The 12700-nt window shown below is 40.6% G+C and overlaps 1 protein-coding gene across 7 annotated transcripts in view; it reads right to left on the bottom strand.

Annotated features, from left to right (window-relative positions):
• The window catches only part of LOC121908437 (receptor-type tyrosine-protein phosphatase S-like), a 67691-nt gene that overhangs the window by 46076 nt on the left and 8915 nt on the right, over nucleotides 1-12700 (bottom strand). For 4 of the 7 annotated variants that reach the window (XM_042428448.1, XM_042428453.1, XM_042428450.1 and 1 more), the window contains exons 2-4: nucleotides 7107-7306; nucleotides 1733-1881; nucleotides 387-528 (exon numbers count right to left, since the gene is read on the bottom strand). In XM_042428448.1, the coding sequence (XP_042284382.1) occupies nucleotides 387-528; nucleotides 1733-1881; nucleotides 7107-7236 (421 nt within the window). In that variant the 5' untranslated portion in view covers nucleotides 7237-7306. The remainder of the gene's footprint in view (nucleotides 1-386; nucleotides 529-1732; nucleotides 1882-7106; nucleotides 7307-12700) is intronic. The other 3 variants (XM_042428449.1, XM_042428451.1, XM_042428455.1) reach the window with 1 other exon arrangement.

Here is a 12700-nt window from a genome sequence, read left to right as displayed (position 1 = left end):
CTTTAGTTTATAGCATGTTAGAGCACCACATTAGATAAGTTTCCCTCCAAGGAAGCAGTGTACATTAGATTATTACCATCTGAATGGAAAAAGCACAGTGATTACAGCAAGCTGGGATGCTGAAGCATCACTAGCTAGCACACAAGCTAACCCTCTCTATGGCCAGATCACGCTTGGTCGCACTCAGAGGGACTATAAAAAGAACAGTTCACTGCAGCCTGCTGTGGAGGCTGCGTGTGGCAGGGCTCCATTGTCACATCTACAACTGACAGCCCAGGGAATGGGGCATTACAGCTGAAGTCAGGTGTGTGCATGTAAAAAGAAAGCACCACTCAAGTGGAAAAGGATGGAGATAGGGTGTGTGTGTGCGTGTTTTTGTGTCTCACCTCTGATAATGGCTAGCTTTGCAGTGACGGACACCTCTCCTTCGCTGTTGCGTGCCACACACTCGTAAATGTTCTCATCTCTGGGTGCTCTGAGTGGTTGGATCCTCAAGACAGCACCTGCACCTTCATCAAACTCTATGGTCTGAACAGCCGCAGAACCACAGGAAAAGACATCAGAGCAAACAGAGAGATTAATACTAGAATAGTACAAGCAGTAAAAAAAAAAACAGCAAAAATGTTGCACATCCATACCTTAGCATAGTTTGATTTTGCAGTAATAATATGATGATAATTAAATACTTAATTGATTGCCTTTACTTGCCCCCCCTCCACAGAGAGGTCAGAGGTCAGGTACAGGTTGCGTACCTTGAGGGATTCAGTGTCTTGCGCAAAGACACTTCATCAGGGTTGATACTTACCAACATGGGGGTTGAATCTGGGTCCACTGGTTGAAATGCAGTATCTTTAAGTATTAGGTTACATTACCAGGTCGATATATAGTCAGGCCTTTAATGTGAATGAGCTGTAAGTATCCAGCTCTCTGGAATAGCCTGCCTGATAGCAAATAGCTTATGGACAGTGATATGTACATTAATTGATCAAATATAATGTAATCTATTAAATGCTTTACATTTCTTATGTCAGTTTTGAAAAACGATGTGAAATTCTTTTGTAATTATTAATCTTCAGTGACTGCATACTCCTGTCAATGCCCCTGACTAAAGCACTGGCAAAAAGAATTGGAGTTGGTCTCCAGGCGCTGAACTGCAGCTGCCCTTATTGTGTGTGTATAGGATGGGTCATATGCAGAGGATCAATTCCATTTCAATATATGTGAGTACTGAGAAATGATAATAAAGAAATCTCAATCTTAATCTTACGTTATATGCTTTAATTATACCTTGCCACCTATGCTTGAAATGCACAACAGTGAGGTGCTGTTGTCAAATGAACATTTTAAAGAAAGAGCCTTGTTTGCTTTTTTGACAAGAGTCAGCTGAGAAAATTGATACCACTCTCATGTCTAGGAGTGGTATCAATCTTCTTACTCTCTCATCTAAGAAAGTGCATTAGTGTATTTCACAAAATGTTGAATTATTGCCTTAAGAAACAAGGTTGTAGCATATCTTGAATACCAAACAGAATTTAAAAATGCATATTAAAATCTAATCTAGACAGTTTAAATATTGCAAGCGCTGTCTATCTAACAACATACATTATAACCCAGACATACTAATTACTTTTTACACATTCATATATTAATACTTTAATGAATTAATTGGATATACATTTTTGTATCTATCATGCTGCTATCATAGAATTTGACCATTGTGCACTGTGACAACCACCTCGATACGCTGGGAGTTGACCTTCTTGCCCTTCTTGTTCCAGTAGACTACCGGCTTGGGACTGCCAGTGGCCTGGCACACAAATGATGCCACACCCCCTGACACTCCAATCTGGTCTGTGGGAATCTTGGTGAATTTTGGAGGAGCTGAGAGACAGAAAGAGGGAAGGGGGAAAAGAAAAAAAAAAGAAAACACATGCATGAAAACTGACACCCAAAAGACATCAAACTGACTCCACAACCAGTAACAACCCCCTGCTGACCACACCCCATTTCACTGTCAGTGACTGGTCAGGCTGACTTGTGTTTTGCTGGCTGCGTGTTGTGCTTACTTCCTGGGTATCATCTAGAGGACATGCTGAAGGACTTCCTGTGGGTCATAAATAAAAGATGGGGTTGGGCTTCAGAGGAACATCTCTCTCTCTCTCTGTCCGTCTTTCTCTCTCTCTTATATTCTCTCTGCTTCCTTCAGGGCAGACTACCCTCGTACTGCATGCTGCAGAGGCTGTCATGACACATGAGTGTTTCACAGGTAGGAGAAGTGTTGGCTGCAAATTTACAGCTTACAATTGCTTTAAATGTATTAATATCAGAGGTGTCATTTTGTGCCTGCACACTCTAACACCGATAGGTGATTTGCACTTGCAGATTCTGATGATGTTAACAAATTCATGAATATACCAACATTTGTCGTGCTAATTTCCAGTTTTGCCCCGGGGGGAGGGGATTTGAAGCAAACAATCTGGACTATTATGCTTCTGATGTGAGGTATATGAGTGCAGCAGTTGGCCTCTGTAGGAAAACAGCATTTTCCAAGTCCGATATTGAGCCAACAGCACTGAACCTATATTTTTCACAGTGGCTGAGTCAGATCAATCAAATAACTTCATGCACCCACCCCTTGCTATCTGTCTGTAGCCTGTTGCCATGGTGGCCAGCTTAACTCCTCCTCAGCTACAGAATCACTGCTATCCATCAGGGTGAAGTCAGGATGACCCTTACCATAGCAACCTGGATCACTCCTCCCACTCCCCCTATGTCTGGGTGGGTGAGGTCCTGCTGTGTTGATTCACTTCTGCTCTGAAGACAGAACAGGAACAAAAAAAACTGCCTATCAAATAATCACTAACAGATTCTAAAGCCTGTTTGCACATTTTCCCACTTCTGTTCACTTTACTGGATAACAGCCACACACAGACCACTTTGCAGTTTCACTTCAATTTCTTGACAGTAAGTGAAATGATACCACGTCAAAAGAGCGCACTCCTGTGCCTGCCGCACTGTGTTTTGCCTCTAAAAAACCCACTCTGAATGTCAGAAATAAAGTGGTTTCATTTTATGCTTGCCATAATCCTCAACAGGAAGAAGCAAAAAGCTAGAGTTGGCACAGTATAGTCAATCAGAAAAAAATTATGCCCACCATTTTAGAACTCAAGAGCAGGATATTTCCTGCCTGTTAAACTCTTAGAAAGGCACACAGAGTTTTGAACAAATTACCCTTTTCCACTGCCAAAAATATAAAAATGTTAACTATTGAAAGTCCAAAAAATGTCATGGCTGAAAACTGTCTTCTCCTGGCTATGGGATTATGGATGAATTTCATATGCTTCTTAGGGCTTGAACATGGGTTTCAGTGGCTTTATGTTCAGTCCAAAATATTTTCTGTGTTCTCTTAAATGCGCTTCAACACCAATCCTCGTGCAAAACCGACCCCACTGGCAATGTTACCACTTAAGCCTCTTCTGAAAGCCAGGGAAAAGCCCTGCACGGCGCTGGCTCTGGATGGATTTGCACTGAACAGAAACTTGTTATGATTGGAAGGCTCTAGAAAGCCGCCTGGAAAATGAAGCACTAAAGGCTTCCTTCTGGTAGGCTGCGTGACACTTTTGATAAGTTTCACTCGACAAAAATTAAAGAGTTACGGGATGTTTTCAATTTATGCTTCGGCGAAAGGTTACGAGCTAGCTAAACTAAACTAGTTAAACGAGGATGTTACAAATTATCTAAAGTTACAGACCAAAATATCAATAAGGAAGTTCAGTGAAAACTACAATCTCCATGGCAACGTCTGTCATGGCTGTCCGCGACATAACAAAATTCTACATGAAAGGAAAGTGTTGAGCGACACTTTTTTCTGTCAAAAATACTTCATTTCTGTCAAATGACGGTTAGCAAAAGTTTCGAGTGAGCTACCATAAATAAGCCTTAATGAGGATCTCTGTCTCTTTAATGGCAGGTTTCACTCTGTTGCATGGGCCAAGGCAGGTACCACTGTTCTACCACTGGCCTGTTTTTAATGAAACACCTTTGTAACCTGTAATCATCTCACTGACTGACTGACTACTGCTGTGCTCAGATATAACTGGGACCAGCAGGAACAGTGTAATAGTGAACTCAGCATCGGATGTGACAAAACGTATTTGGAACTCTTCCTTCAGGTCAGACTACAATCAGCATGACTTAAAAAAATAAGAAAAAGGGTTTAATTTGTCATTTTGGAACGGGTATTTTGGTGAAATTTGTATAACCACTGGTGAAATGTTGCATCTGAAATTCTTTAAAGAAACATGACTTATGGCAAAGGTATTAAGTGCAACCAGCTGTGGTGTGACAAGCCTTTAAGTCACTTTTAATAATGCATCCCTTCCTGTTTGTGTGCCGTTGCTGTCAAATTTATTTTCATCTCACAGCCAAATGTGCGTAATAAAAAAATCTGTGATACAAAGATGATGGAGGCAGTTAGAGTATATGAAATATGGTTGCAGGATGAAAAAATACTACTATAAGGCTGAAGTTGGAGCTATAGTATGTAGCACTGTCAATGACTATTTTCCGGCTTATCTCACATATATGTATGTAAAACTTGGAAATTAAATGAATTATGCTTAACCTCATTTGCATGATTTGGCTAGTGTTTGTACTCTTACTAGTGTTAGAAATATTTTTCATAAAATTCAAAATGGTGGAAAAAATCTCAAGGCTGAAATTAATTTATTCATTTTCAGAGGGTGCACAAGATTTGTGTTGAATATCCACTGAGACATGGAGTTGCTGGAAACAAATCTAGACCCACAATTTCAGACCAAAGTGGTTTGTTATAATGCCACCAAAATCACTTTACATCTATTTACCAAAAAACTGCTCTAATGTGAAGCACTAATCATAGAAATGATGGATCTTCACTGTAAACTTTATTTGCTGTACAAGGCCAAAGTTCTACATATCTAAAATCTGTGATAAAGGCATGATGTAAAGCTCAATCGTTAAGAATTTAGTGTTGAATTAGTCAAATACAGTATAATGGAGAATATTTACATAAACTGTAGACCTATAGTGTTCTTTTGCTCCCAAAAAATGTAGAAATGCTGTTTCTCTGCGTGTGACTTTGCAGTCAACTGTACACAATAGCCAAACAATGTACACTTATAGAAACATACCTGCAATCTAGGATGTTCATACAGTATGTTGTGTGCAAAAAACATTACAATTATCTTGTGATAACAGTGAAGAAGGTTTTTCAAAAAAAAATCTAAATGGTGCAAACTATTAATGGCAGAAATTACAACAAGGGATTAATCTTGAGTCAAGGAGAATTTTAAGCATTACATTCAGAGGGTTATTATCCAAAGAATAAGGTTCCTTGTTATAGCACCACCATTGGATCAATCAGTAAACCATGTATCTTGCAATTCTCCAATTTTATCATGTTTTGCTCTAATTTAAAGAAGAAAAACAGGACAAACCAATTTGAACCTAAATGTTTCTTTGTTTTTTTGTCTGTTTTTTTATTGAGAAAGCTAGGAAGACATAGGAGAGGAAGCTTTTTCACAGCTCTATCTGTTCTGCAGAGATACACTGTAGGTGGTCCAAAGGCAGAGATGTTCAGTAACACAACATTTCAACTGAAAGTCAGGTGTTGTGTAATTCTACCTCTTCATTGAGTATAAAAAACATTTCAGATATGACGTCAGTCTCCTCAGAGTATCATGGTCTGAAATTGGTTAAACAAATGAAAAATTAAAAATACATTTTGAATTCCGAACAGTGTTATCTCCATCTCCATCTTTTGCCTGCATCCGCTTTCAAAAAATAAATTTGGTTATATTTTCAGAGCAGTGACAGCTGACCGAGTCTGTGCATGTGCTTGTGTGGGTGGTGGTGTGGCGGTGTGCCTGTGTACAGTATGTGTGTATGTGTGTGGACCACTGAGGCAGGAAATCTGTGGAAATGTTGTAATCAAGGAGATGATGAGGAACATGCTGATGGGACCTCCTGGCTTATCAAAACACATTAACAACGCCACAGTCCAGAGCTGATGTACTGACAGGCCTGGTTTCAATCCTGACACACACACACACACACTCACACGCACAAAAGGATGTGCATGCATAATACATACACCTTCACATATATATTCACACCTTTGTGCATTGCATTTTCACCTGATAATATACCAGCTGTCATTCAACTGAGAAAGAGACACAGACAGAAAGAGACAGAGAGCAAGGTAGGAGATTCTAAAGACGACCTGAAAGAAGAGGATCATGTGATTGCCCAAGTTGTTTGAGACTTGGGCAAACGTTGCTTGTGACGAGAGAGTTTTTTGGTAACCTTAGGGTAGTCTTAGCTTGTGTATTTGTATTTTAGAAAAATGTAGAGAAGCACATAACAACTGTCCTTGGAAAATTTGAAAAACCCTGTATAGCAAAGGTAAAAACACAAAAGCTTGTGAATCAACTTGCATGCTTCTTTATCTGTCTTTATCTGTCTTCATGCCATCAAACTTTTAAAAAACACATTTAAGGAACCCTTTAGACAAGTGTAAGGGATTTATTGTGTCAAAGTATGTCTTAACTTTTATGGACTGCTGAAGGACATCTGTACAATGAATCTTGTTAGAGAGACCTGGTAGTAGAATTGACTGTGTCCAATTTGTTAGGAGGTCATCGAGAGTTTAGCAGTGTTCATTGGTTAGGCTATGTGCTTTATTATTTACGACATTGTTACTTTATCACTTTATTACTTTATTATCCTTTCTCTGTCAAATTCCTACTAGGACATAATGTATAAATGCTGAGACTGTTTGATTGTTCGAGAGAACGGCTGTGTGCCCTTCTCTATGCTGGCATGTACGTGTAAAGAGAGAAAGATTCATCACTCTGTGTTCTTCAGAGAACTTCAATTCTTAAGAAATTCTCCTACACAAGTTAGGCTTTTATACTTTCCAGTTTCTGTATTAAAGTTGCGTCAGTTCTATAAATACTTTTTTTCCTCAAATTTTGCCCAGCTCTTTTCACAATGTCTGAGAGATATGACAGATAGATAGATAGATAGATAGATAGATAGATAGATAGATAGGTAGATCGTCATACCTAGTGCTCCACACACGCTGCTCAAATCAGTTAGCAGGATAATCAAAGGCAGCAGTAGACACAAGGGAGAGGGGCTAAGGCGGAGCCCATGGATCAGCCTCTTAGGTCCACCTGTCCTGGGCAGAGCCATGGTACCAACTGCAGGTTGGTTGGAGATGACGGAGATACGGATGGGGCTTCACTCAACAGGAGTAGGCACTCTGCAGACAAAAAACATGAAGGTCAGTTGACACGAATGAAAGGCACATTTCTTCCACCTCTGATTCATCACTCTGCTTTCAGAGCGGCACCGTGCACTGAGAGAGAAGAGGGAAAACATACAATAATTCATACCGATGTGGAGAAAACATCCTCATTCAAGAAAATTAAAGACAAATTCAAGCTAATGCAGGATTAGGTCTTTTGATTTAGCCAGAGCACTTCTGACTGGGATTAACAGCTCAAGCAGGCCAGCTCTGACTGAACTAATACCAGAACAATAGAGCTCAACAACTAAGACAAGAAACGGACCGAAATAGTTTTCGGCGTACTGCTTCTGTATTAATAAGTCTCCTTTTCTAGTGAGCCGTGAAATGAGCGGCAATGATACATTTTTAAGAGTGTTTTTTTCCTCAGACATCCTAATAATTTCATTTCACTTAAGATGTGGCCTAATTCCTTTTTAGTGTTCAGTATTTTACTGTTCTGGTGACACATAAAAGTGTTGAAGCAATAATACAGCGAGAGTAATGGAAAACACTTCAACAAAGAGGATTGAGGGGTCAGTAGGAATGCGGCATAATTCAATAGCAGCAAATGTATCAGAAACTGCTGCTTTAATAGATGTCCCCCCTCTTGTTAATCCCCTGCCTTGGGGGGGGGGGGGGGGGGGGATCTCTGTCAGTATTTCGCTCTCTTTCCTGATATAAACACGCACAGTCTCACGCATCTGGATGTCTGAACATAATTCAGCTCTGTCTGCTTACAGAGATTTAGACAAGCTGTGCAGAAGCTCCCTGTCTGGGAGTCAATAACTCCTCAGTCCTATCGAGCTCTCCCGTCCCCCTCTCCTCCGCCCTGATGTGTCAGAACGCAGGTGGGGAGGCCAAATGAGAAAGGAGCCTTTGTTAACCTGTCATATATCACACACATACGCATCTCCCTTCAAATACCGGTACGGGATAACATATATGCTCTAGGGGAGACATAATATGTATTCACAGGTGACAGGGCGCATTGTGATCAGCGCATAAATATGCACAAATACACTTTCACCCTGACATCCCTGATACACAGGCAGAAATGGAGTAAGAGAGATTATGGCCGACCCTTACCCGCCTTTACTAAATGAAAGAGGCATTTCTGGTGAGTTACATATTCAAAGACTCCTCCAACCACTTATTGAGCTAATGACCTGCTCAAACACATTACTGTCTGCCAGTTCCTCCTCCAAAAATAGCTCATCTGAAAACATGGCTGTCTATCTGATACAGGCTCTTTTTGTCGGTGCTCTGCCCTCGTCTTATCTAAGGCTGCATAATAGACGTTGAATAGAAAAGCTTTCAGCGTCCCCTTTTCAATTGAACAATGCGATAAGAAAAATCAGATCAGAGCTCATTCAAGCACCATTGGCAGCATGTTAAGTAAATTCTCCTCTTATGGAAACTCAATTTGCCACCGGTAATCTAACTAAGGATACTGCTCTGTTTGGTGCCACGCGGCCACTGACACATTAGGTACTCCTCGGATGTTGCAGTGTCTACTTCCTCTGTCCTGTGTGGTGGATTTGCCGGGGCCTTTATATCTCTGTGACCTCAGTCTAACCCGATCTATCATTCTTAGTTTATCCATCCCTCCCCGTTGTCTTTCACCTGCTGACAAAGCCCTCTCTGCTCTACCTCCACTACAGTCACTCACCCTCGACCTAATCCTTAATCTTACCCTCGTCTTACTCTTGTATTAGACGCCGTATTCCTGAAATCTCCTCTTCTCCCATCGCCTTTCATCCCTCCTCCCCATCTATTCTCACCGCTTTCCTCCTCGCCTCCCTTGTTAACCTCTCCTCCCTTGATGCCATCTCCACCGTGGCACCCTATCATTCATCTCTCCCTCTTTCTATACACACTCTAACCCCTGCTTGTATCCAAAATCCTCTTCCTCTCCCCAGCTGCCCTGCACCGGCTGCTCCAGCTGTTGTTGGTCCATTGACACAGTTCAAACAAAAGGGCTTAGAGCATCCTACAGCTGTGAATGTGAGGGAGCGAGCCAAAACAGATACACAGACGCAGCAGTCAACTGGGCCAGCCTTGGCAAGTCTGTGCTTGTGTTAATAGCATCTAACTAGGGATGGGAATAGAGAACCGGTTCCAGTTGAGAACTGATCCAGCAAGCTTATCAATTCCTTTTATCAAAAGGGAAAACAATGACGTCAAACTCATGCATCTACGCTGCTAGAAACTTGCAACAAGAAGGAGTCAATGGCGGGAAGGGAGGAGCGGTCCAAAGCAGGGCTTCATTTCACGAAGAAAGATGACAACAGTGCTAGTTGTAATATCTGTAAGATGATCATTTCAAGTAAGGGTGGAAACATCAGGAATATACTGAAACATCTTTCTGCGCAACATGGGCTTAAATTCCAGGAATGCCATGTTTTTGACACTCCATACGCAAGTGCTGCTGCTTCCCAACCGAGCAGCACATCTGTTACTGAGGGTAAATATCCTATGTTATAATAACATTAGTGCCACACAGGCAGGCTTAGCAGATTTTTTTCTTTGACTAAGAAAACCTAAATGAAAACATACACCTGAGTCACATGCATGTTCAGACTCAGTTGCGTTGACAATGAAAACCTGTGTAGGCCGACTTTTTTTTCCACAGAGAAAACTGGTCAATAAGGGAATCGATAAAGAATCAGACCAATAAGCAGAAACGATAATGGCATTGATAACAATAAAATCTTACATTTAATGCTCACGTAAAACGCTCTTCCTCTCCAAACGTGTAGATAGAGAACGGCCTTGCGCTCTTGCTTGCATCAAAATGAAAAGGTGTGAGCATTGTGAGCATGAATATTTTCATGACTAAGGCCTACCTACGGACTCTAAAGCCCCCTCACAGTTATAACAACCTCCTCTCCCTGATCATCTGGCTCAGCATCCAGCAGGATCTGCAGCAAAGACAAGAGAGAAGACAGCAGGGGGTGGTCTTATTACCTTTTCAGCGTGACAACACAGATGGTCAGCCAGACAGATAGATTGATGGGGATGCATGTGCTATTTATTGCTGGAAGCAGATAATGACACCATAGCTCAGGTGGTGAAATGTACACCGGTTATTGTGCTCCATCAGGCTGATGAAATAACATTGTTTAGGTGGCATCCAACCTGCCCCTGCTCCGCTGGGGGAGGATGACATGTTTTGTTTTTCTCACCTCGTCCCCACCCTGCACCCTCCTCCCCCTCCCCTTACCCATGATGCATTTCACCACAAGTGGGTTGCGATGGTCTCAGAAGGCCTGTCTCCATGACAACGAGCTACTAGTGCTCATAGAAAGACCAGATCTGCTTCCTGTGGCACCATGCTAGCTGTGAGATAGTACACCTGATAGGAAGCTTGTGTTCTTTTTTTTTTATTTATTTCTCAGAGCTTTAATTCGGATCCTGTGTTGTGTGCAGGCTTTGCACGAGTGTCGTGATGCTTGGAGGGTACAGTCCAGCGGAAAATGTTGAGGTGATCGTGACGGGAGGAAAAACCCACCTCACCTCCACCACAGAACTTTTAAAGGTTGAATAATAAAATTACGTCCACTTTTATTTGTCCTCTTTAACACTGATTGTGATCTTATAGTGTAAATTTATACTTTTCAGCACAAGAATAACCTTGTCTTCAATTAATTCATGGCTTTCTGTGCCAGTTTTTTTTTTAAAAAGTTTGGAGTAGGAACAATGTACTACTCATATACAGGGAGGGGCTGGGACAAATATTACCTCATGTTTCCGATGACCCTGGACCCTGTAGGCAAACGACACTCATAAATACAAGTACACACACAAAAACACACAAACACACAAACACATGCAAACACGCATAAACATGGCAGATGGCAAAGCATCATGGGGGAGATTGGCACTCGCTCTCTCACACTTCCCTTCTCTTTCTCTCTTAAACACACAGCCCACAGACACACACATATGCAGCCACACACACACACGATCATGAACAGGCGCACACACACACACAAACACATTGAGGATCAGAGGCACAGGATGAAGCACGGCTTACTGCAGGCATGAGCTGCACCGCCCTGGTTACATTTTTAGCAGTGGAAATAAAAAAAATCTGAAGCTCCTCTCTAACAAGAAAACACACCTGTCACTCAAATACTGCGAGACTTTGCCCTGAATATAAATGAATCTGGAGATTTGGGCGCCTCAGTCTTGCTTAACCCTGCAGAATGCTGAAATTAGGATGCCCCGTACATACATGTCCAAACAGGGTTATCATGGGAAATATTGACAAAAAGAGACATTCCCAACCAGCAGCAACAATTTTCATCAGTGGCGCTGTGAACGAATTTCAAATCACACAGCTGAAAACAAATAACACTCATGGAAACAGCAATCTCACACCAAACCTGTATTGATGGAAGGGTAGCCCATATATAACTGTGAGGTTTTTCTCATTTTTAATGATCACGCATCGTGCTGAAACAAGCGCTTGTTCAAGTAAACAGAAAATGGAAAATAGCCAATTATTCAATTATTTATTCAAATGATCTTTTAATCAATTACAGAATTAGATTATTTGTTTGTTTTGTTTTATCGCTTTAAATTGCATAATTTGATTGTTGGTTGGACAACAATAAAGTAAGTCATTTTAAGTCATCATTCAGGGCTAATTTGCATTGTTCATTATTACATTATTAATCACTGAGCTAATTTATTATTTTACCAACTAAATTATTAATTTCCCCAAAATAATAGCTTCATCAATATTGAAAATAATTGTTAGTTAAAGGTCTAATTATCTAACATACTTGAAATAACAAGGTGTGTTATCTTGTGATCGTAAGGAAATGGCCTGTTGCTAAGTTCACAAAATAATAATATTTTATTTATTATTCTTTGTTTGGAATACCAGAGGGAGAGTATATTTCCTTTTTTCTCTATATTGTTGAAAATACAGAGACATTTGCACATTTTGTCTCTTTTTGATGAGCATGTATGCAGTTATTTTATTATTTTATTGTTCTCTGTCAAATCTCCCTGACAGTCCATGTGTCTGCAGTGGAAGAATGAAATAAAAAATGGCTCCCACAAAAGATAATCATCTTGTGTTTGCTAAAGGTTTCCTTTTATACTCATTCAATATATGAAGTTCAGAAAACCAGCATGATTTTTTTCTTATTATCATTAAATAATTATGTCCAGATCATTAGATAACTTTCTTGGGATCATGAGAAAATCAAAATTTTAAAAAACTATCTATCTATCCTCTGGCTTTCTAGGGAGCATGAGATTTGCTTGAGGTCAAAAACTAATTAACTGATCACCCGCAGCTAAGTGGGTAGAAGTCATGTGAACAGATGGATTTAAAGACACAAGCAGCAAGTC

The sequence above is a fragment of the Thunnus maccoyii genome, chromosome 12 (assembly GCF_910596095.1).
Source record: "Thunnus maccoyii chromosome 12, fThuMac1.1, whole genome shotgun sequence".
NCBI lineage: Eukaryota > Metazoa > Chordata > Actinopteri > Scombriformes > Scombridae > Thunnus > Thunnus maccoyii.
This window is presented reverse-complemented; position numbering and strand designations above follow the sequence as displayed.